We start from the raw sequence: 23,346 nt of genomic DNA, 5'->3' as shown, positions 1-23,346 counted from the left end.
CCCTCCTGAGGCCCAGTCCATCGCAACCCCCAGCCCCCCTCCCCTCCCCTCCCCTTTTTGAAAAAAGGTAACCTCGTAACAGCGTGTTTGCGCTCGCCGTTACGGAGTCCCTGAACCTCCCTCAAGCCTCCTCGTGACGATCCACATTCCAAAACATCCACCTATTCCGGCGGTGGGGCGTCGCCGGGGGGGGCGCCGCCCTCTTCCAGTTTAGAGCCCCTCGAGGCGGCCGACCTGCGGCGACGGTTCCTCCTCCGACCCGTCCGGATCGACCTCCCGTAGAAGTACATAAATGATCCGGCGGCCGCTAGGAAGACGGCTAGGAGAATGCCGACTACGACACCAATGGTGGTGTTTACGTCGGCCGATCGTCTGTGTAAGTCGGCGGCACGGGCTAACACGATGGAGGAGGCGTCGAGGCTACGAGAGAACGTCCGGCGCACTAGGATCGAGATGGACTCAGCGGTGAAAGGGATATCAAGATGCGTGGTAAGCTCGGGCACCGGCGACTGGCTCGCCCCAGCCTCTGCGACCGGAGGAGCCAGGAAGGTGTCGGGTTTGACATGGCCCGCCTGAGGTATAGGCATTTCAGGTGATATGCGCGCCGATAGGAGAGGGGTGAGGGAGTTGGTCAGGAGAGGCTTCGCCGGAGCATGGTGCGCCTCAGACGCCGCTAACGCAGAGGAACGAAGCGAAGAAATTAGATGGCGGCGAGGAGGGACCCTACCGAACGAGAGAAGAAGAAGGAGAAGCAGTGCCAGCTACACTGGGGTGACGGGAGCGATTTTAATCTCCACAGGCATCCCTACCCCGGGAGAAGCCGCAAAGTGTACCGAACTTAGGCGACACCTACGGGAAAGGCGCAATCTCGCGTAGACCAGCGGCCCCTTTCCGGCCAGGCCTACTACTGTATTAGACGCCCAGCCGATGTCACTAACGACGGTAGCGGGGTGACTTAGTGAGGACAGGCCCGGCATCTCATTCGCTCCCCGCTGGCAGCAGCCAACGACGATAGACCTGGGGATGCAGTGCCCACGCCGCCGAGGGAGGATTTTGTGATAGGACGGGCAGATGCAGAACCGGCCAACGATGCGGCCCCCTTTCGGCTGGTCGGCCCCTTAGTTTGTCAAGCTATAGACTCCCGGCTCCAGAGCGACCATACAGCACGTCACATGATGATGGTACGGAGAGACGCTCAGAAACTAGCGGCAATGGGGAGGCAGATAACTCGACGACGCCGTGCTCGCCACACTCACGGCGTGAGGCTCTAACCCCGAAAGACGAGTATAGGCAGATTCAGCAGGTGGATGCTCGAATCAGCGAGAAAGAGGGGGGGTGCACGAAGCGAGAGCATCTGCATGAGACACGGCAGTAGAAGACGAGTAAGGTCCGGGTAAAATGCACGACGTCAACTCGTCACCGCAGAAGCGCGGACATGATGAGGGCAGGGCTAAATAGCGCAGCGTGATTCGGCGAGACGACGTCGAGGTCCACGGCTAGGAGGAGCAGAGAGGGTGTCGGCTTCGGTCGAAAGTAGCCAGGATGGAACGTCAGCATGTCATCGCACAGGTCGCGTGGAATACCGGCGGCCGGAAAGGAGCAGACCCGTACAGGGCACACAGATAGCAACGGGGGGGGAAAGGCCGGGCGGGCGGGCGTTGGGAATCGCCAGAACCGCAAGCATCGCAGCCATCGCAGGCCTCGCGGACATGGCAGGCAGTGAGACGTGGGACGAGGCGGGTGATTCGCTGCATGCTGGATGGGATTGGGTCAGGATGGCCGACGCTGCAGGCTGCGATCCGTCCAGTCAGGTTGGCGGCGGTGCCGCCTGTCCATGTCGATGCATGGGGGCTTCGCTGCCAGCACATCGCCCAGTTCCACGGGCCATTGTTGGTTGACGGAAGAGGTCGCGTACGTTGCGTGCGTCCTGTGTGGCGTTGGAGGCGTGTAGATGTAGGCTCTGCCCGGAGGGCGGAGGAGGTGGGAGGTGGGAGGTGGTGGAAGGGAGACAGGGACGGGCAGCGAGACGAACTCGAGGAGGAGACTGGACTGTCTCGTTTATCGCATAACCCAGAGACGGCGGGCTGGCAAGAGGATGCGATAGGTAATACAGGGGTATGCTCGACGGAGGGGCGCGCATATTGTATCCGTTTCATGCATTCATACATAGGTACCTATACTCAATAGGTAGATGCCAACAGACGGGCAACTCGGGCTTCTCCCGTGCGTCGGGGTATCCCCAATACTACCTCACATACCGCAGGAGAACACGGTAATACCAATAAGTGCCGTCGGCCCTTTTTTTTTTCTCTCGCTTCTTTAATAATCTATGCGATCCTGTTGCACTACATCGCAGAAGCAACTTTGCCGCGCGAGATGGGACGGTAATATCAGTGCCTACCCATTGTATGCTCGTGTATACCTACCTACCTAGGTATATACCTATATGTACCAACGTATAGGTATATATATATATACACATCCTATAGCCCTTGCCTAAGGCACGCTCCCAGTAGTTCGCAGCCCAGCTCGACGACAGATCCAGGAAACATCTCCCTATTCTCATCCCTTTGATACCGCTGTATTCAGTCAGGGGTAGGTAGAGCAGACCCGACTTCAGTATAGGTACGTCTAGAAACGGCGCGTGGCGGTGCCTCGTGGCTTGAACATGATGAATTGTGTAGGTACCTAGGTACCCGGTGTAGGTACTCGTTGTCCCGTCCTCACCGAGCTCACCGTAGGTGGGACGCGCTTCTTGCTTCCTATACCTCCGGCCTCCCAAGTCATCATGTAGGTAACGCGTCAGATTGTGCGGGATTACTACATTTTTCACCTTCACCCCGTTTTCATCTTTCTCTCTCTCTCTTCTTCTTCTGTCTCTCGCGTAATAACTACGCATCTTTTTAGTCCCCATGCATCGTCAACTCCGCGACAGCGACCTGGCGTTGAGATAAACACCCAGCTCCGGTCCGACAGGGGTGTTGTCGGTCAACCGGTAACGGCACCGGCGGCGGTGGTGGCGGCGGCGGCAGCCGTGGGGAAGTAGCAGCGCCGGTTGGCTGGCCGGGCGGTCTATGTGACTACCATGGCCCGGCCCTTTCATATCGGGCTCACCGCGGCGAGTCACTCCCTCCCGCTCCTCGACTCGTCGACGCAAGGCCTCGCTTTTCTTAGGGATCTCATCAGCCGCTGGACCTCCGGGCTAGATATCACACACCTAGGCTCCCTCGCCGCGTGTGTAAGCGCGGCCCCTGCCGTATGGCGGCTCCTGAGGATGGCTTGGCACGAGGTGTATGGTTGGGTGCGCCAGTTCTTCATCTCCTCCGTCACCATACCCGGCCGGGACCCTCTGAACCGCCATGTAACCAATTGGGTCCTGGCCAACGTCGTGCAGTACCAGAGCATCCGTTCCTTCACCGCCCGCACACAGACCCATCCCAGCGCCGTGATCGACCGAGCCGCCCAGCTTAAGAAGACCCGCCGCGACGTCCAATACTTACCGCACTTCGAGACGGCCTGGTTCTGGCACGGGGGGAGTCTGTTTATCATTAACCGGTCTCTCGAGAGCTTTCACGCATCGATGACCGACCCTACCTACGACGGCATCGGCGGGGAGGAGCTCACCATCGGGTGTCTCGGGCGCTCTACCGAGCCTATCAAGAGGCTGATCCAGAGCTGTCAGGAGTACGCGGACAGGCAAGCCCAGTACTTCGTCATCATCTATGCGCGGGACCGCTATGGCATGTCCTGGCAGCCCAAGTCGCGCAAGCCGATCCGTCGGTTGGAAACGGTCCACTTCGACGACAGGCTCAAGCACAAACTTCTCGCCGATATCAGAAATTACCTCGACCCCAAGACTAGGAGGCTCTACCAGGGCCGCAGCATGCCTTACCGCAGGGGCTACCTGTTCTACGGACCGCCAGGCACGGGGAAATCCTCGCTCTCGACCGCCCTCGCGGGCGAATTCGGCCTCGATCTGTACGAAGTGAAGATCCCCAGTGTAGCGACTGACCAGGACCTGGAGCAGATGTTCCAGGAGATACCGCCGCAGTGCATCGTCCTCCTAGAGGACATCGATGCCGTCTGGATGGACCGCGAGTCGGCGCTTCAGGAGCAGCACGGCGAAGCCAGGTCAAGCTGCACCCTCTCCGGCCTGCTCAACGTCCTAGATGGCGTCGGGTCCCAGGAGGGTCGCATCGTGATTATGACCACAAATATGCCGGATCGCCTCGACCCGGCGCTGGTAAGACCGGGAAGAGTCGACATGAAAATTGCGCTCGGCAACATCAGCCAGAGGTCAGCTGCGCAGATGTTCCTCCGTATGTTCACGCCAGATATCATCGAAGCGCCCCTCTTGTTGTCCTTGGGAGAAGAGAGCGGCGACACGACCGAGAAGAAAGACGCGGACATGGAACCCGAACAACTACGGAAGCTTGCTGCCGAGTTCGCGGCGCAAATCCCAGAAAACACATTCACGCCTTCGCAACTACAGGGTTTTTTCCAGCTGCACCTCGACAGCCCCCTCCAGGCGGCGTCGAGCATTTCCACCTGGGTGGAAAGGGAGCTATCCGGCCTCACGTCGGATGACGACATCGAAATCGTCGGCAACGGACATTCCCGGTGAGCCACACCTTGTCTTTGTACGATATATATATACGGCGGAGAGATATATCTGTATTGTATCAACTGTGCTCTTAGATTGTACATGCATGCTACACATAGACAGATTATAGGCGTTGGAGCATCGGTAGACCTCGATTGGCTACGTAAAAGGTTTTCAACAGCATTTGCTTCCGGTTTACTAAAGCGTCGTTCGATCCTGAGGACTTCTGGGAAATTGATCTCATTTTACCGTCTCATGTTTTCGCTGGGTTTCTTTGAAGACTCAAATCAACAAAAGCATGAAGCTATATATATAAACCTCCTTCCGCGAGGCATAGAGACAGGTACTCACTAAATACCACAGACAGGTAGACATCTTATTTTCTATAGAGTTGAAAAAAAATACCGAAATTCGCCTATATTTCTCACTCGTCTCCGGCAAGACGAACAGATCGACGTAGAGATCGCAGGTGCTCGGCAATGAACACACAACTAACTATAGGTACATGACCACTCCATATTCAACTCTCCCATCCTCTGTACTTCCAGTCAGGTTCTCCAGATTCTAACCACTTTCTGATGCCGAAGGGTTCCCCATCACGGGTAAGACGCAAGTCGATCCCTTCCCCCCCCAAATCCCCCCATCCATCAGGCTATTCCCCGCGAACCCCACAGCTTACCAGATCCCACACTCGGCCCTCCCTCTCTGCCTCCAGTTCTAGCCGTCCTTTGGTTCGTCGGCAGCCGCTATCTCCAGAACCGCTGACACACGAGATTCCGTTCTCGTCTAGGTCCCCACTACGATGCGTGGCACCGGGTGGCCGACCTGCGGAGGGCGAGGAGATCACGCTCGCGAGGATCCAGGACGGCACTAGCCCGACATCAGCCAGCCAGCAGCATCCGACCGCTAACAGTGTTGGGGGACCCCGTCGCATTGGCAGACGAGATGCTCCGCGATCGAGCCGACTGGAGTCTACGGCGCTGCTCCTGTCGAGTGTGCGCTTTCCTCCATCCCATCCCCCCCGCGCGGATGCGGCTCAGCGCACCTCCTACTGTATACTCCATGTGACCGAAGTTCGTCGGCTTGCGGGTGCCAGGCGAACTACGAACGTATATTACAACCCCCCCTTCCCCCCTCTCCTCCCTTTCGTCTTCTTAACGTACCGGTAAAATTCGAGATCGCCATTCCAAAGAACGACCGCGAGAGGACCAGCCAGCAGCAGCGCCATAGGAGGTCTCGGGAGCTTCTCTTAAGCGGGTTAGTAGCACCAGCAGCGTAGCATCCCACCTACCATGTCGTCGGCGGATAAGAAGAAGCCGGTCGTGCTGCACATCGGAGACGCTATCAAGCACAACCCAGAGATCTACCGGCGGCTCGAGTCCGAGTTCACGATAATCCGGCCGGCGGCCGGGGAGCGGCAGCGGGAGCCGTTCCTGCAGGCCCTCCGGGACCGCAAATGGGGCGACTTCGACGCCGTGCTCCGGCCGTTCTGGAACACGGGCGGCGAGATGGGCCGCTGGGACGCCGAGCTCATCCCGCTGCTCCCCGAGTCGCTCAAGATCTACGCCAGCGCCGGCGCCGGCTACGACTGGGCCGACGTTGATATCATGGCCGAGCACGGTAAGGCCGCGTGTCCCCACACCGAAGAAGGACGCCGCGTTTCGAAGAACCGCAGCGTGCTAACGAGACGAAACAAACAAAAAAAAAACAGGCATCATCTACTGCAACGGCGCGCAGGCGTCGTCCGAGGCGGTGGCAGACATGGCCATCTTCCACATCCTCAGCGTGTTCCGGAACCTGGCGTGGTCGCAGGCGGCGGCGCGGTCGGGCGACCCGGAGCAGTGGACGGAGGCGCACAAGTACGCGACGATGACGGCGCACAACCCGCGCGGCCACGTGCTCGGGATCGTCGGGCTGGGCAACATCGGGTCGGCGATCGGGCGCAAGGCGGCGGCGTGCTTCGGGATGGCGGTCCGGTACCACGACGTGGAGCGCAAGGCGGCGGCGCACGAGGCGGCGGCCGGCGGCGCCGCCTTCGACGCCGAGCTCGACGCGCTGCTGGCCGCCGCCGACTGCGTGGTGCTGGCGGCGCCGTTCGCCGGCGCCGTGCTGATCGGCGCCGCGCAGCTCGCGCGGTTCAAGCGCGGGGCGCGCTTCGTCAACGTCGCGCGCGGCGCCCTCGTCGACGAGGACGCGCTCGTCGCCGCGCTCGAGTCCGGCCGCCTCCACGCCGCCGGCCTCGACGTCTTCCAGCACGAGCCCCGCGTCCACCCCCGCCTCTGCCGCATGCGCAACGTCACCCTCACCTGCCACAACGCCGGCGGCGCCATCGAGACCAACATCGGCTTCGAGCGCCTCGCCATGGAGAACGTCGAGGCCTTCTTCCTGCGCGGCCAGGCCCTGACCCCCGTCAACGCGCACCTCCTGAAGAACACGAGCGCGGAGCCGGCGGTGGGTAATGGTGTGGTGAATAAGTAGCAAAATAGCCAAGGAGATCTTACGGGAGGAAGTGTATAAAATAGTGCAGCAACATTACCACCTATGTTCGTTTTCATGTACTTACGTATACCTACCTAAAGATTCGGGTTAGGCCCCTCGAATCGCTTATATAGACACTCATTCTCCCCTATCGACGGACAGGCTTCGTCCCGTCACATCGAGACGTATCCAACAACGAGAGAATTCCGACCGCATATCGCGAGACCCTTGACGGGTAGCCAACTTGCAACTATCGCGAGTAAATATGCTTCGAGAGAATCGCTAAGCGGTGACAGAATGACTTCTAAGCTGGCGTCCGGAGACTACTATCACCACCACTGTTATAGTCGCGATCTATCCGTATCCATCCTCTTCACCCTCTACCCTCCGCACCCCACACTCCTCACCCTTTCCTCCCTCCCCCATCCCCTTTATTCTCCAACCAGTAGCAGCCCCGGTATACCTACCTACCTACCTACCTACCTACGTAGCAACAGCACTCGCTAAGCGATCCGATCGGCTACGCTAGGAGTGACTATATCCCGAGCACACTCCCCCGGTCGCCCAAGGAGGGGGGGGAGGCATCACATACGTAGTACACCTACGCTCGGTATCCAATGGTTTGATCTCGCGCTTGTGCGCGATCGCATGCCTGGGGGAGGGCGCGAACTCAATCTTCCCATACACCTAGGTACCGACCTACGGCAATCGTAGCGCGCCCGTCTAAGAAGTACCTGTGCAGGCGAAGCATCTGTCGGCGACCGATGTATCTGGTGCGGGTGGCGCGGGCGGGGGACGAGCTAGTAGTCCTTCTTCTCGCGGGAGACCTGACGGGCAAGACATGGCTTTCTGCGGCCATCGGTTGTCGGGGGGGGACATGCGACACGGCTATGACGCCGGCGCCGGGGGGATAAAAGCTACGCAGCAGCGCCGACAGCGGAATCGCACCGAGAGACGAGCTTCGCGGGACGCAACGTAGTGCCATCAGCCGTAGGCGTGCATACACAGCCCCTAAGTCCCGAGCCAGGTCTAGCCCCGCCGCGTCGGCAACACGCAGACTACCGAAGGTGCCAGCGCGCAGAAACGTCGGGGGTTGGACGCGGAAGTCGAGGCAACCGGATTGCTTGGGCTGGGGGACCGGGGCAAGTCGTTGCTATCTCTGGTATATCCACAGTCCGTCCTACGAGCCGACGAGGGCTCGCGCCGCGGCATGAGCCCGCTTGGCGGCGATGGCGTCGTTCCCCAAGACCTGGTGGAATCTAGCAGGAACCAGGCGGAGACCGAGGTGCTAAGGCTAGAGTGCCGCAGCGAGGATGAAGAGCTTCTTGCAGGGGCACCGAGCCATCCACGGAGGGACAGCTTGCGCACGCCCTTACTCACATCAGTCGTGCACGGCCGCCCCGGAAGTCTCCGCCACGGATTAGGAGCGAGGGAGGCCATCCGGGCACCCCGCGGCATCGGCTATGAGGTATAAAGCTCGACCATAGTAAAGACTCGAGGGCCATCGGGTACTGTACGCTTTGCCGACCCGCAGAGCGTGTGAGGAATCCAGAACGCCTCGAAGATCCGAAGGTGCAACTCCGGCCCTTCGCCAAGCTTACGACGGTAAGCTCCCGTGCCTGCACGCTGTACGCGTTCGTAGCCCAGGTCGGGGATAACAAACATCCACACCGGAGGAACGCAGGCAAGCTCGCCTGCTTGCGTGGCTCGAGTGCTTACTACGACGCGGAGCGCGAGTCGTCCGAGGGGGGGACGAGTATTCGTGCATGGACATGGTGCGATCCCGTGCGTAGAAAGAAAAGAAACATACCTATGCCCTGGCCCTGGTCCTGGCAAGGCACAATAACATCGCAATCTCCATCTGCTTCCGCGTCCGCCTCTCTGACTGCAGCAGCACGGCATATGTATAAACCCCTCGATGCCATGCATCCGGACCGCGCATACCTGCGCCCGCGCCCTATTTCCATCGAGGGGCTCGCCCCGGGGTGGACTGCGTAAGCGCGCGCGGAGAGCGGCGAGGATCGCCCTCGCCCACGCATCGCCTCCGCAAGAACCCTCGGGGGCGTCGAATCGCGCGAGTCGCCGGCTGCGGAGGCGATCTCAGAGCACCATCCGACGCCCACTCCAGACTCACCGCGACGCCTCGTCGCAGGTCCCATCCCGCCTGCTCTGTTGGGGAGCCTCCACCTTCGTCTGCCTACCTGCCTACTTGCCCTCCCGCCAAAAGAACGAGACGTTGAGCTCCGGACCCAGACCCGTTCTCGCCCCCCTCCCCTGCCCTCCCCCCAAAGTTCATGACGCACGCTCGCGAGCCGTCCTCTACGCATGCACTCCAACAGCCAGCAGGACAAGCGGGAGGACGGCAAGGAGCAGGCGGGGCAGTAAGCTGCAAGGCCTGGGGCCGGGCGTTGGGCGGGGAGAAGAAAGGAGCGAGCGAGCCAGCGGGTAGGCGAAAGAGGGAAATGCAAGGAAAAAAAAACTTTTCACGATCCACCGATCGCTGCCTGTGCACCGTGCCGTGTGCGTGTGCGCGTGGGCGCGCCTCCTCGGACGGAGCCTCGATACTCCGGAGATAGCCAAAGCCAGCACCCAGAAGCACGCACCCCCCCCTTCCCCCCCCTCTTAGCCCGCACGACAACGCAAGCTCCTTACATCCCCGCGGCCCTCGCAGCAGAGCGCGCGCGCGCGCTCGCCGTCTTAGTACGCACCAGGCGAGACGGGGCAAGAGTCAGCGGGGCCTAAGCGCTAGCCGTGGGCGCAGGCAGCAGGGAGTTGGGAGAGAGCAGGACAAGAAGCAGGGTGTCCGGCGTGGGCGGAATCTAGGACATCGAGTTGCCCCTGCCCCCCCCGCCCCCCCCCCTCCTCTCGCTCGTTGGCGCCGCACTCGCTGAGGGAAAAAGGTCCGGGCTAGGCTTCCGGACCGGTCGCGTGCCGGGGCGATGGTGCTTCGAGGCGAGGCGTGAGGGCGGGCAACCTGCCTAGTAAGAGAAAGAGAGAAAGGCGTGGTGGTAGTAGCGATGGCGGCGGCGGCGCGGCCACACTCCGGAAGGGGGGTGGATGGGGGTGGGCGCGCAAGAGCAGGTCTTTCTGGGAGGGTACTCGGGAGGGAGAGGCCTAGACTAGCTGGGGGTGGTGGTGGGGTAATGGTCGAGGCGCAATCCATACAAGGACGAGGAGCACAGCGGTGCCAATAGAGAAGGGGGGGTGTGGTGAGAGGGCAAAGGCGACGGCGTTCCTGATTCGACTCGAGGCCCGCGAGGCCAATAGGATAGCGGTGAGGGGGCTAGAGGAGGGAGGGCGAAGGCTGAGGAGAAATAAAGCCGTGGCGCCACCGCAGCGCATGCACACACGGCCGACGTCTGTCTATACCTACTGCTGCCCCCGTGTCTGGACGTCGTCGACACGCCCGCCCAGCTCCCTCCCGCTACGCAAGGCTCGTGTCACGGCTTACACCACACTAAACTGTAGGCACAGCATGCTACGCTGCGCTACACAACACTACGCAGAGAGAGCGGGGAGAGGGTGAGAGACGGACAGACAGAGAGGACCTCCCCTCCCCTGCGCCTGCGGGCCGTCTAGCGCGTACGTACGTAGGCCAGCGTGCCGCCTCGCGAGTCGACAACGTAGTCGCCGCCGACGAAGGGGACGGACGTGCCTCCACGCCTCTGCCCACGCGCGCGGTGCTGCACCTATACGCATGCATGCTCTCCTGCCCGCGTCCGCCTGCCTGCCCATCCTCCTCCGCGATGGCGCGTCGAGCACCAGCACCGGCACCAGCAGCACTTGTGCGGGGAAAGGCAGCGGCGCCGCGCGCGGGCTCCTTGGCGTCGAGGGCAGTGTCGACGAGAGATGGGGAAGAGCAGGGGGAGGATGAGGTCTTACCCACGAGTCTGAGGGGGGAAAGGGGAGAGGGCGTTTCTTTCTCTGATCGTGCTCCGGTGCGTCTCTCCTCGGGACCATCGTACGCGCCGCATCGACCAGACGCCGCCTACTGACCGCTTGCTTGGTCGGTCCGCAGGCGAGGAAACGGGTAGCCTGGGGCGGAGACGGGTGGAGGAGGCAGGGGAGGGGCGAGAGTGCGGTTCCGTAGAAAGGCAGGAAGAGGGAGACACAGACAGCGAGAGCGGGCTGCGGAGGGAACCAGATCCCCAGAGCCGGAGCGTTGAGGGAGGCTAGGCCGGCTTTCCCGGTTGTCCCCCCTCTCTACTTGGACTTTCTGCTTATCTACCTGCCTGGCTGTCTGCACGTGCAGGGAAACTGGTTCGCTAGTGTGTGCGAAGGCGTGGGCAGGCAGGAAGTGGGAGGCGTGAGGTGTCTGCGTGTAGAGAGAGGGGGGGGTAGACAGGCGCAGCGCGTACGCGACGGCGCAGAGGAGAAGGACGACCCATCGTCTAGTCTGGCCTGTGGTTGCGGCGCTGGGAATGGGCCTAGCTTGCGGGATCGGAGTTTGGGAGCAGGAAAGGGGGGCCGAGGGACTAGACGGAGGTAGGCATGTGAGCGCGCTCACGCATTGAGGAAATCAAGATCCTCTCCAGCACAGCCGCGCGACACCCGCAGCGCAGTGCAGTTTATCGCGATGTCCTCATCTTCGCCCAGAGGGAAATTCCCTTCTCTACTCTTTCCTCCTTTCGCCAACTCCCTTCGGCAATTCCAGTTGGCAGCACAGTTCTCAGCCCAGGAGGAGGGCAGACGGGATATGCTTCACCACAGGTAGAAACGTAATGTAGGTATGTATTCATGCGCGCATGTGTTTACGTAGCACCTCCTGGTAGGAGATTTCCCATTTGCCGGTTTGCAAGCCTACTCCGTGCAATACGCACTACGACTACTCAACTGCAGGCGCGCGACGTAAAAGGGTGGGGGCGGAGGAAGATAGGAACGAGAGGGGGGAGAGATAGACAGACGACGAATCGCCTCGTGTCCGGGTGTGCGAGGCAGACGACTATCAGTTCTCTCTCCCCTTCCCCCCCCTCGTCTCTTTTCGTCACGTCACGTCGCGGAACGGCGTAGGGCGAGCCGTAGAGCTGACGGGTTGGCGGAGCGTCTCGCGCTCGCGCTCGCGCTCGCGCTGCACGGCGGTTATCTCGTTCGCAGAATCTAAACCCCTCCTATCCTATTCTATCCGGGAGTGGGCGGTGGGGTGAGGTTGGGGGCTAGACGGAAGACGGGATAATCTCGAAGGGAAGAGAGGCTCAGCTCGCTGATGCCTTGTGAGGCGGGTGGTGGAGAGAGGGAGGCAGGCAGGCAGGCAGGCAGAGGGCGATGCACTGAGCCGAGGTGGATGACGAAGCCAATCAGCAACACAGCGAGGCATTGGGACGCGACCTATCTGGCGGGAGGGGAAAACCAGGCGGAGGCGGAGGCAGAGGCAGAAGCAACGAGGGGTAAGGGGGAGTAGGGGGGGGGGAATTCCCAGTACGAGGCGGAAGATGTCTTGCGATCCGCTCATCAGACAATGGCGTATACGACCAGTCTCCGTTTGTCTGCCTGTCTGTTGCCTGCCTGTCCGGCAGCGCCGGGAAGTGGGCGCCAACCAGGATCAGGAAGAGACAAGGCAATCGGCGACGACGAACGAGGAGGAGCTAATCACAAGCCTGTCGCGTAGGCAGTCCGGCTAGTCGGAGGGAGAGAACGCACCACCATCGTGGTATCGAGATGGGCGGCAAGACAGAAGGGTCAGACAGACGGAAGGGACAGGGCCAGGCAGGCCATCGATTCCTCCCGCCTCCTTGGGGCGGGAGGTGAGGAGGGGGGGTGGAAAACGAGACGGAGACGGAGAAAGAGTCAGCGAGTGGGAAGGAAGAGGGAACGAAACCGAAGCCCAATTCGTAACCGCCGATGAGACGTCGAGGGAAGAGAAGAAAAAAATTGGGGTGCGCCAACGGAAAGGGGAAATTGTCAAAAGGGAAGGACGAAAAAAGGGATAAGCATAGCGAAGGGAAAAGGAAGGGGAAGAGACGAGAGAGGATAGGATGTGACAGGACAGGACGACAAGACAGGTTAGGAGAGGGATGGGAATAGTAACGGGACACATCCGGGGGACCGACCGCGAACGGGGTTCCTTTCCTAAAGGGAGCAGACGGCTGTGGCGCCGGATGGATGAATGAAGCAGTGAATGGATGGGGTGGACGGGTGGATGAGCGCGTGGATGGGATTCCTCAAGTAGTACCTGTTTCGTTGGTCTGTTGGTTGTGACGGCAATAGTGGTTAGCAGTGGTGGTAGTGATGGTGGCAGCGGTACCGGTAGGGGGGAAGGGGGTGTAGCGGTATCCCTACGTAGCGCGCCCACATGACGGCAGTAAATGATGATGATAACAACCGTGATAATGATGATGATGACGGATGACGGCGATGGGTGAGGGACGGATGAATGCGCGAGAGTGGTGTGGCTTTTGATCCCTACTCCCTACCGCTCTCGCACTCTCAGGCCTCGGGGATGGCTTTTGCGAGGTAACGCCCTGGAGCGGGCGGGTCTCGAAGGCCATGCGAACTAAATATGCTCTATTTGCACGCGACCCTGCTGGTCTCTGCTGGCATAGGTACGTATGCGTCAATGTATGAGTATGGGTGAGAGCTTGCCTCTCGACGACGACCAACCCCCTGGTCTCCTCCTAGGCCCGAGTGGGTTAAGAGAGAGAATGACATATATCGTATCGCATGCATACACAGATCGTATCGTGTCGTGTCGAGTCGAGTCGAGTCGTATTGTATCGTCCGGCGCATCGAACGTGCGTACTATGACTTGCTCGCCTCCTCTGCCTTCCCCTTGAAGCTACTGCGGCCACTACTGCTACATAGTGTTATGTGCGGATTACCGCTACCATGTGCGTTCGCCGCCAGGGCACGCACGTACATATCATATATCAAACAATGAAGATCTAGAACCAGGGGCGGCGGCGGCGGAACGGGTTTAGGAAATTCGTTTACGCACGAGAGACAGATGGCGGACATATGTGTGCAGATACATGCACGCCTAGGCATATGCCTAGGTAAGTCAAGGCACATAATGGGGCAGAAGTTGTTGCCCTGGCGTCTTTGCCTCTCGCGGGAAGGGAGCCCAACGAAGGATGTGCGCCTCGGAAACGAGGCCATTCCTGGCGTGCGTGGCAGGGGTTCCAGGGGGAGAGGCTCTCGCTTTCGTCCTAACGTGTTCCCCAGTTGGGAAAACGTAGAGATTATTTGACGCAGAGCCTTGGATACGAAACTGCACGCGTCTATGTAGGCGGATGGGACGGATTGATTGAATTTTTATTTTATTTTATTTTTCAGGGCGGGGACTTGGGAATCGGGAGGGATGTGAGAAGTATGGGGAACCAAATCCGGGCTGGGATTCTCGGGGCTCGTTGTGGAGAGGCACAGAGACAAGACAAAAGCGAGATTACAGCATCTATGTAGGCTCGACCACGCCTCGAAATGAAATATCGGCAGATCACGCACGGGGGTTGGCTCTTTGCGCTCCGCTATACATAGTACCTGTGGGCAATGCGTTACTTCATCTCCTCATACATCGATTCATGTCCCTTCTCGTCGCCGTGATCAACGCCCACCCCCCCGGCGTGGATCGATGGATTCCGTGGCGGTGGAAGAAGCCGGCGAGAGAGGGGTGAGAGAGAAAGAGGGAGAGGGGGGGGGCGGATGGCTCGCTAAGACGGAGTCGAGCACGGAAAAAAGCAAGCGGGCGTGCTATAGCAAAGTAGCATCGAGCAGAGTGGGAACGAGGAAAAGAGGGAAGGGCGTGAAACGACGAAGAACCACGAGAGCGAGAGAGCGCGAGAAGGAGAATGGCGAGATAAAAAAGAATCCTACGTGCTGCACCTAGTTTATCATGGCATATTAGGAGCAGGTACCTAGGTGTCGCATACTATTAGAGTGGCCCTCGTAATGAGACAAAAAGGAAGAAGTACAAATAACCATCTCGGGGCAATTATCGAGAGAGGAAAATGGTGCGTGCGTGCCTGCGCGTTGGGGTTTGGGTTTCCTCATAGGCGCCGTGCCGTCGTCGTCGTCGTCGCCAAGGAGTTCCCCCGAAGGCAGGCTAGGAGGGTACCTACCAGATGTACGGGTGCGAGGTAGCTGTGCGGGTTAGAAGGGTTAGTAGGGGATAGGGGGTTGGTAGCTAAAAGCAGTTGGAGTTGGCCATATTCATCGATCCTCCCTCTCTCGTCTCGCTCTGTCTGTCTGGCGCCACACTGTGACTTAGGGTCGATGATCGACAGAGGAAGAAAAAAAAAAGGGCCTGGCGTCGTGGAAAGAGAGGAGGAGTCTCGTGGCATGATGGACGTACGCTAGCAAGACCGGGAACCTCTTTCTCCTTTTCGCCCCCAAGACGAAAGAGACGCTGGGGAGAGAGACCGACTATCTCTCACCTGCTAGGTATGTCTGCATATGCGCGGGCAGTTAGTGCCTAACCGAGGCAGGTAGTAGGTTAGGTAGGCACCTAAGGTACCTAAGGTTAGGAGGTAGGTAGGTGCCTAGGTAGGTAGCCATATCCATATCCATATCCACGCCCATGCCCATGCCCATGCCCCATAACCCAATTCGAGGGTATCGTACATACCTACAAACATTAGGTAGGTACCTACCTACCTCCCTCCCTCTCCCAGCGCTGCCCAGCAAACCACCGAACACCGATAGAATAGAACCTAACGTGCATCCATACATCAGGTAAGTCTTCCTCGCGAAAGCGTCCCTCTTGAGGGGGCCTTTGATGGTCGCCGGAGCCAATGGGATGTCCCGGACTGGTGCTGTCAGCAGCAGCGGCAGCACCGCCGGCCGGCAGGGCCCCCGGTTGCGATGCGCTGCGCAGGTTGTCGTGAGCGTATGTGCGCACGCAATACTATAGTATATCATAGGTGAGCGAGGACCGATTGCCCTCCCCCTACGTCCTACCTTAATGTAGGAAGGTAGATACTACGTTATCGACGCCAATGGACGTAAAGCCCCGGTACTTGGACATGACTTGAAGCTGCAAGTGCAATTCGGAACTTGACGTGACTTGAAGCAAGTAATTCGGAACTGCAAGCACAGCGTAGGTAATTCGGGACTGTAAATGCAGGCACGATGGACGAGATGGTGGGCATTTTCTCTGATCAAATATTTAAGCAGAGAAAATGCTGCAACGAACTTCTGGTTTATTTTCAAACATCATCTGAACATCGCTACAAGTATGCCCATACTCAAACCCCGTATTGTACGGACAAGCGGCTAACAGATTCTACAGGTATGGCCGCCATCCCCGCCTCCGACTACATCCCTGAGAGGGCCACTAGACCCGCCGCCTCCGCGTCCTCCGGCGCCAATATGACGTACGTAATTTACCTCTCGATCGAAGATATCTTATAGCTAACGAGGTATCGTACTTCTATAGAACTGACGCGACGCCGAACCAATGCCAGTCGCTCGGCGCGGAGGGCGTGGCGGCGGCGACGTCGGGGGTGATGGGGGTTTTTGGGGAGGCGTAGGCCGCCGTCCCGGGCGTGGCGGTCTTTATTTTGGTTCAGATCATTCTTATTCTTTTTTTACTCCTTATCATTCTTCTTCTGATAAATGCGATTATCTATCGGATCAGAAGCATTCTCAAAAGAGCCCGAGGCGACGGCAACTAACCCGCCAGCCCCACGGACCAAACGGACTCTTTTGTATAAGTACGCAGGTACCGATGTACACACGCTCACCCCCTGCACCGCTGCGGCTGGGTCTCAGGATCCTCTGTCTCTCTCCTCTCGCGGTAGCGGCCGCAGGCTGGCTTGTCGCACAAATCCCCTCCCCAGCCAACTTCCGCCCTCTCTCCCAGCCTACTCACTTCTTCCCACCACCACCGCATCTGGCCCAGCGACTAACGAAGCCGGCAAAACAGGCTCTCTCCAACCCCCCCCGGCTGGCCATGCCATGAGATATACTACGTGGTCGGCCATTCTACAAGCAGGGGAAAAGCTCAGCGGCCTCTGCCAGTCATTCGTTCCAATCCCGCCAACTCAACTCGTTCGCGTCAACACCTGCAAGATCTACCATTCTACTGCTCCAGTGTACTATCATCACGACCACGACGATCACAACTACGACCTCGACCACGACAACAACAACATACTTAATACTACTACTAATCCATCACCACCGCGGCATCACCCACAGCCAATTCACTTCGCGTCGTGGACGGCCCCCCGCGAACCAAACGAGACAACACTTCCGTTGTCTTTCGTGCCCCTCACTACTATCGGATCTTCAGACCTGGCCTCCGTCAGCCCAGGCCTTTTCCGTCAACTGTCGTCAGCTACAAGGCTGTGTACCATCTTAACATCGTCGGCCGGAGTCTCTCGCTATTTAGCATTCGTCGCATCCCTGCGCCCCGACGCTTATACCGTATGCGGAATCGTCGTCCCTCCTCGCGGGCATAGTTATTCCCAACCGTCGCTGTCGGCCCGAACGCGCGCGCGCAGACGGATACCGTAGTCGGGTTCTCGTCGAGCTGGCAAGATGGGCGGCTACGGTGACTTCACCGACATCTGCCACACGGCGCCCCTGCCGTTGTGTCCTTCGGTCGGTCCCATCACGTCGGTCTCGAGCGGCGTCGGCATCGAAACCAACTGCTACTCCCGGAACATCGAGCTGGCCAACACCATCATTTTCCAGGGCGCGTCTAGTTTCATGCACATCATCGCCCTCGGCATGACCGTTGTCATGATCCTGCACATCCGCGGCAAATTCACCGCCGTCGGTAGGTCCTCCCTCACCCCCTTTTAATCTCTCTCTCTCTCTCTCTCTCTCTCTCTCTCTCTCTACCCCTTCTGGGCAGTTCGGAATTTGTTAGAGTCGCCCACTAACCTCCGCGTGTGCGCATGTCCGTAGGCCGCAAGGAAATCCTTGCATTCTTCTACTTTTACATGCTTCTATCCTTCGTCTCTCTCTGCGTGGATGCCGGCGTCGTCCCTCCCGGCTCCGATCCGTATCCGTACTTCGTCTCCATACAAAACGGGTTCACATCCGCCATGGTCACCTGCCTGCTGATCAACGGCTTCGTCGGTTTCCAACTCTACGAGGATGGCACGCCCGTCTCGGTGTGGATGCTGCGGCTCTCGTCCTTCATGGCCTTCGTCATCTCGTTCCTCATCTCCCTAGCCACTTTCAAGTCGTGGGCTGGTATGGGCCCGGCCAACACAGTCGCGCTGTTCACGATCTTATACCTCCTGAACGGCATCCAGCTCGTCGTCTACGTCGCCCTGCAAATCCTGCTCGTCGCCCGCACTCTCGAGGACCGCTGGCCCCTGGGCGATATCGCTTTCGGCCTCTTCTTCTTCATCGTCGGCCAGGTCATCCTATACGCTCTGAGCTCTACTATTTGCCAGGGCACTAGCCACTACATCGACGGCTTGTTCTTCGCCACCATCTGCAACCTGCTCGCGGTTATGATGGTTTACAAGGTATGTCCTAACTAACCCCGCCCCCCTCCTACCCCGGCCGGGACAAATCCTAACGTCGTTCTGCAGTACTGGGACTCAATCACGAAAGAAGATCTCGAGTTCTCCGTCGGTACCAGGATGACCAACTGGGAGGTGAAGGAGCTGCTGCCCGAAGAAGAGCGGCGGACGACCGTGTACATGGACGACCCATACGGCCACCCCAGCGCCTACGACCATTCTTCCCCTGTAGGAAACCTGACATCCCGGTATTAGTTATCCGGGCTCGCGCGATCCTCTCAGGGTTCAGACATGGACGACTACAGGTATTCCCGTCTAGATATCTGACGGGAGTAAAGTAGTCGGACACACGAAAGAGGTGGATAGGGTTTAGGGGCGTAGAAGTCCGGTTTTGACCCGGTTTGCATTGGTCGAGGGCGTCGTGGGTGTTGAGGTGAGAAGACTCCTCGTTATATGGGGTGCTTTTTAAAGTTGCTTCTTTTTTTTCCTTTTTCTCCCGTCGAGTGATCGAATAGATGCGATCTCTGGCTACAAGCGCGGATACTGGCACTTAGCGCAGCAATGGTTGCTGTCTTTTTTTCTTCCTTCTCCTTCGGGGTATGATTCAAGCGGGAGACAAAGTCGTTATAAGGTTAGCCCTTTTCCCTAGGGAGACACGCAGGCTAACTCGACGGCTGACGGACGGCGGCGGGGACGGCCAGACGGGAGCCGTGTAATGCTTTGATACAAATAATTGGGGGACTTTACGAGCTGTATATATATAGACTCGGTACCAACCACAGCGGTGCCTGCTTCGCTTACTTTTACACCTTAGCTACCACGCAACATGAAGCGGAATCCGGATGGGGTTGTTATGTCGTGATTTGCTAGCCTAGCGAATGAAGCAGTCCTCTTCCGCGTCCTACGTACAGCTCGAGCTATCGCGTGTCGGTCGGTGGTAGGCGCCTCGATAACCTACCTCCTACACGGACTACGGTTCCGTTTCCTGCCTAGACAGTTTGCCAATTAGCCGGAATTACCTCCTCCCCCTTTCTCGTCTCGTCTCATCTCCTCGGTGCCTCACACCCCGCTGTTACCAATATTCGAACCCCCTCCCCTTCACCCCCTCATCCCCTTTCCCCCTCGCGGATCAGATGTGCCCTGAGTCGGCCGGCTGCCCCGGCCAGCGTCTTCGTATACCCCGCCGTAGAGGAGGACACGCGCGGGGGGGGGGGGGGGGCGGGAACCCCGATCGATCGATGTCTCGGATAGATGGGGGGGGAGCGAGGCGAGAGAGGGACGAAGACGGCGCGGCGTGGGGCGGGATGGAATGGAATGCTGTGCGGAGAGCGAGCGACGGTCCCTGCCCCTCCTTGTCTCACATCTCCAACCGCCCGAGCCCGGCCGCGGCGGACACGAGGGGTCTCAGGGGCACCGCGACGTTTGGGTCGTAGGTAGGTAGGTGCATACCTCGCGTTCAACGGTAGCGGCATCAAATTCTTGTTATGGCAAAGTACCGTCAGCGCTAGGGCGGTCATACTTGGGTCCTTCGTCGAGAAGGTAGTGAGAGGGGAACCGGTGATGGTGGCATTGAGGCACCAGACCTGAAGGCGGCTCTGCTCGAGCTCGCCGTTCTATCGTTAGAAATAGGGCATTGCGGCACGAGAGAGGTGTGGGCGGCCGCAGAGGGTAATGGAAGTGTGAAGTTGACGGAGCAGAGGTGGATGGCTGCCCCCTAATAGTTCAGGGTGTGTTGGCAGCAGGCAATATGTACCTAAGGCAAGACAGAATTATAGGGGTCTGGTTGCAGCTTTCGTAGGGGGAATAGGCCCTAGAAGTGCCTAAAATATAAGGCGTGTTAGGGGGGGTAGGTTAGGTACCTAGTACCTAGGTTCTGCCCGTCCTGCCATCGCTGCATTAGGTTCCCACTTGCCTGTCCTTAGTTGTGTGTCAAGCTGCGTCGCCAACCAGCATTTACGGAGTACTACGACCAATGCGAACGCTGGCCTCGTCCCAACCCACTATCTACACAAGACAACCCCTAATGTCCGCTCGCGTCCTCTCTTCTCGAGGACACTGAGACGGAATAGAGAGAGCTCTACGGTGATACCCAACCTGAAGGCCAAAAAAACGCGGAAGGAAGACGGGAAAACATGTCCCAACCAAAAATTACCTCCAAGAACCTCGCCTACACGAGCGAGCTGCCTCCCTTTCTCGCCCGGCTCCGGGGCCAACATCAACAGCAGCGCGACTCTGACCGCCCAGATCCGCTCCTTGCCGCGCATCGCCGCGCAGCGCGCCCGCGATCTGCGAGCGAGGAGGCTGAGGACGCGCCGCTAGTTGTGGACGAGGCTGGGAACACTGTCCACTTCGACTTCGAGGACGAGACCGACACCGCAGACGTTCCCTCCCAGGCGGTGGACGGCAGAGAGGGGGGCACGGGCGCGGGTGCAGGCGCAGGCGCAGGCGCGGACAAAGGGAGAGGAGGAGAGAACCAGAACGAGGCTAGGAACCAAGAAAAAGTAGCGGGGATCGGCGCGGGGAAGAAGCGGAAAGTTGGCCGCGTGGTCGGCGGCGATGATGGTGAAGAGGGAGAAGAGGAGAGAGGACAGCATACCAAGGCCAGAATCGCGAAAGGAGACCGACAGCTAGCGACGCCGACAGCAAAGAACAGCGACAGGAAGGGCGAGGCCGACACTAGTACGAAGGACGCGAAGCAAGCTAAAAAGAAAAAGGCCAAGAAGATCAAGCTTAGTTTTGGCGACGATGATGCCGAATGAAGGGCCCCCTCAGCATGTAGACTGGAAAGAAGCGTACGCTGTATGAGACGCATAGTTACGACAGAGCAGCAAATCTCCTGGGCAGCCGGGCTAGGGCCATATACCAGTCGTTCGGGCTTCTGTCCGGCATTAGGAAGCGCCGCACGGCATAACCAACTTTATAAGGGCACTTTAACCGTCACGGAAGCAGGCGGTGGGGGGCCTTGGGTTGTTATGAAGCCGCTGGCGTTTCGAAGAAATCTATCTCACAGACTACGTGCGCAGAGCCACCACGATAGCGGACACGACAGACTTGACGGGACTCCATTTTCAGCGTGCCACCGACCTCATTGAACGTTTTATAAGCTACTTGAACCTCGGCGTACCAACGGGAGATGGGAGGTCTAACGAGAAGAGAACTCGCTGATTTCCGACACTATCCTTATTCAACTCCGCCCAGCTTAAAGCCCAAACAGCAGTTCGGCGGGAACCCACTTGGTTCCCCATTCTTCTATTTACTGCCTTCTTGCATAACGCGCCTATCACCTACGTAGGTATTCGACCCCTCGGAATCTAAGCCGTCTTCCTCAGCACGAAGATCTCTCCCTGGGCCTGGTTGTCGCTGCTGACGTAGAGGTTGTTGCCGGCCAAGTCCCAGCTGAGGCCCGCCAAGCGCCAGCAGGAGCTCATGGTCAGGCCGGGCGAGTTGCAGCCGCCGGGGTTCTGCGAGCCGATGATGGTCTTGTAGCCGGTCTTGCTGTCGGCCGGGGCCACCGGCTCGTACGTACCGTTCTCGTTCTTCTTGAAGGGGACCTCGGCCACCATGTAGCCCTGTGCCGGCTGCCGGTTCCAGCTGCCGTGGAACGTGATGTACAGGTTCAAGCCCTGGGCGTCGAAGGCGTTGCTGATGGGAGCCATGTGCGCTGGGAACGAGAGACGCGGCGGGTTGGACCTGCCGACGCACGAGGCGTCGTTGAAGGTCGAGTTGGGTGTCACGACGAATTGCGAGCCCGTCCTCAGCGCGGTGTTGTCCCTAAAGTTGGACGCCTCCCACACGGTGAAGCACGTCGGGTAACCGAACCAGTTGTTTTGCAAGGGCGCGGCCGGATCCCCGACTAGACGATAACGTTAGTGCTGGAAAGGCCATCATTCAAGGGGGAAGGGGGGGGGTTCAAATTCGGATCGGGTGTTTATATCAAGCCCTAGGGAAAGACATACGGTAGTTCAGCTCCTCGGCAGGGTTATCGATGTGAATGTCCGTCGACTGGCCGTTAATAGTTCGTCGGAAATCATCACCGCTATTCTCCGCGCCCCATACGTGCCCGTTCGGGTCGAAAGCCAGGGCGATCTCGTTCCGCAGGCCGTATCCCAGCATCTTGCCGCCGGTGTTATAGCTGTAGCCGTTGGCGGGCACCGTGCTCATGTCGAACACCTTGACGCAGGCGCGGCCGACATTCGGGTCGATTGTCGGGTTGTCCCAGTTCGAGTTAGAGCCGACAGAGACGAGAACTAAGTTGGGGTTCTTGGGGGAAACGACTATCGTTCGTGTCGAGTGGATGCCCTGGCTGATGCCGGTGATGACGGTCTTCTGACCCGAAATTGTCATGGCGGTCGCGTCGTAGGTCCAAGACCAGGCCGTGGTCTGCGAGCTAGCATAGAGGGTCTTGCCATCGGGCGTGAGGGTGAGGCCGTGGTTCAGAGCCGTGCTCTGTAGGAGGGTCTTGGTGCTGTTGATACAGCCATCAGCGCCAAAGGTGTGGACCGAGATGCCGAAGCTAGCTTGCAACACCAGCATGTGACCTAAGGGGTCGAAGATGATAGTTCGGGGTTGGCGAAGACCGCTGGCGACCTTGGTAACCTGCCACCCGGAATCGATCGTGTACGGGTACCGGGGCGCAGCGATGCCGGAACAGCTAGTAGGGAATGGCACAATAGGAGCCCCCTGCGACAGGACTATCATCACCGGCATTAGTTAATATACGGGCACAGCTCACGCTGCACGAACGAGTACTCGCCTTGGCCCACGAGGGCAGCTACCGCCGAAACTGCTGTCAACAAATACATCATGATCGATATGTGGCAAGTACAGGGGCAGGAAGTCAACCCTAGTCAC

The 23,346-nt window shown here is 58.9% G+C and overlaps 8 protein-coding genes across 8 annotated transcripts; 5 read left to right on the top strand and 3 right to left on the bottom strand.

The window, feature by feature from the left end:
• Window positions 1–28: 28 nt before the first annotated feature.
• GGS23DRAFT_231597 (uncharacterized protein) lies at window positions 29–1,067 on the bottom strand. The gene is made up of 2 exons (XM_051512060.1): window positions 956–1,067; window positions 29–901 (listed from the first exon to the last, which is right to left on the bottom strand). Exon 2 carries the CDS (start codon window positions 585–587, stop codon window positions 162–164), a length of 426 nt encoding a protein of 141 aa, XP_051369315.1. The 5' UTR covers window positions 588–901; window positions 956–1,067; the 3' UTR covers window positions 29–161.
• Window positions 1,068–2,771: 1,704 nt separating this feature from the next.
• On the top strand, window positions 2,772–5,142 carry GGS23DRAFT_231143 (mitochondrial chaperone BCS1). The gene is made up of 2 exons (XM_051512058.1): window positions 2,772–2,790; window positions 2,908–5,142. The coding sequence occupies exon 2, from the start codon at window positions 3,086–3,088 to the stop codon at window positions 4,622–4,624; it is 1,539 nt and encodes a 512-aa protein (XP_051369314.1). The 5' UTR covers window positions 2,772–2,790; window positions 2,908–3,085; the 3' UTR covers window positions 4,625–5,142.
• Window positions 5,143–5,716: 574 nt separating this feature from the next.
• Window positions 5,717–7,268, top strand: GGS23DRAFT_613877 (uncharacterized protein). Its single transcript, XM_051520600.1, has 2 exons — window positions 5,717–6,223; window positions 6,315–7,268. The coding sequence occupies exons 1-2, from the start codon at window positions 5,896–5,898 to the stop codon at window positions 7,079–7,081; spliced, it is 1,095 nt and encodes a 364-aa protein (XP_051369313.1). The 5' UTR covers window positions 5,717–5,895; the 3' UTR covers window positions 7,082–7,268.
• Window positions 7,269–8,304: 1,036 nt separating this feature from the next.
• GGS23DRAFT_231108 (uncharacterized protein) lies at window positions 8,305–9,608 on the bottom strand. Its single transcript, XM_051512057.1, has 2 exons — window positions 8,892–9,608; window positions 8,305–8,667 (listed from the first exon to the last, which is right to left on the bottom strand). The coding sequence occupies exons 1-2, from the start codon at window positions 9,406–9,408 to the stop codon at window positions 8,543–8,545; spliced, it is 642 nt and encodes a 213-aa protein (XP_051369312.1). The 5' UTR covers window positions 9,409–9,608; the 3' UTR covers window positions 8,305–8,542.
• Window positions 9,609–16,453: 6,845 nt separating this feature from the next.
• GGS23DRAFT_231016 (uncharacterized protein) lies at window positions 16,454–17,858 on the top strand. The gene has a single exon (XM_051512056.1). It carries the CDS (start codon window positions 16,628–16,630, stop codon window positions 17,528–17,530), a length of 903 nt encoding a protein of 300 aa, XP_051369311.1. The 5' UTR covers window positions 16,454–16,627; the 3' UTR covers window positions 17,531–17,858.
• Window positions 17,555–18,822, top strand: GGS23DRAFT_599409 (chitin synthase export chaperone; the record flags this gene model as incomplete). The annotated part of the gene is made up of 4 exons (XM_051518932.1): window positions 17,555–17,795; window positions 17,927–18,498; window positions 18,565–18,723; window positions 18,778–18,822. 4 exons carry the CDS (start codon window positions 17,555–17,557, stop codon window positions 18,820–18,822), a joined length of 1,017 nt encoding a protein of 338 aa, XP_051369310.1.
• Window positions 18,823–20,427: 1,605 nt separating this feature from the next.
• GGS23DRAFT_230894 (uncharacterized protein) lies at window positions 20,428–21,441 on the top strand. The gene has a single exon (XM_051512055.1). The coding sequence runs from the start codon at window positions 20,628–20,630 to the stop codon at window positions 21,252–21,254; it is 627 nt and encodes a 208-aa protein (XP_051369309.1). The 5' UTR covers window positions 20,428–20,627; the 3' UTR covers window positions 21,255–21,441.
• A 365-nt stretch (window positions 21,442–21,806) lies between these two features.
• On the bottom strand, window positions 21,807–23,297 carry GGS23DRAFT_606853 (soluble quino protein glucose dehydrogenase; the record flags this gene model as incomplete). Its single annotated transcript, XM_051519959.1, has 3 exons — window positions 21,807–22,348; window positions 22,452–23,186; window positions 23,249–23,297. 3 exons carry the CDS (start codon window positions 23,295–23,297, stop codon window positions 21,807–21,809), a joined length of 1,326 nt encoding a protein of 441 aa, XP_051369308.1.
• Between the last annotated feature and the right edge of the window lie 49 nt (window positions 23,298–23,346).

This window comes from Durotheca rogersii (genome assembly GCF_024521655.1).
Source record: "Durotheca rogersii strain YMJ 92031201 chromosome Unknown GGS23scaffold_23, whole genome shotgun sequence".
NCBI lineage: Eukaryota > Fungi > Ascomycota > Sordariomycetes > Xylariales > Xylariaceae > Durotheca > Durotheca rogersii.
This window is presented reverse-complemented; position numbering and strand designations above follow the sequence as displayed.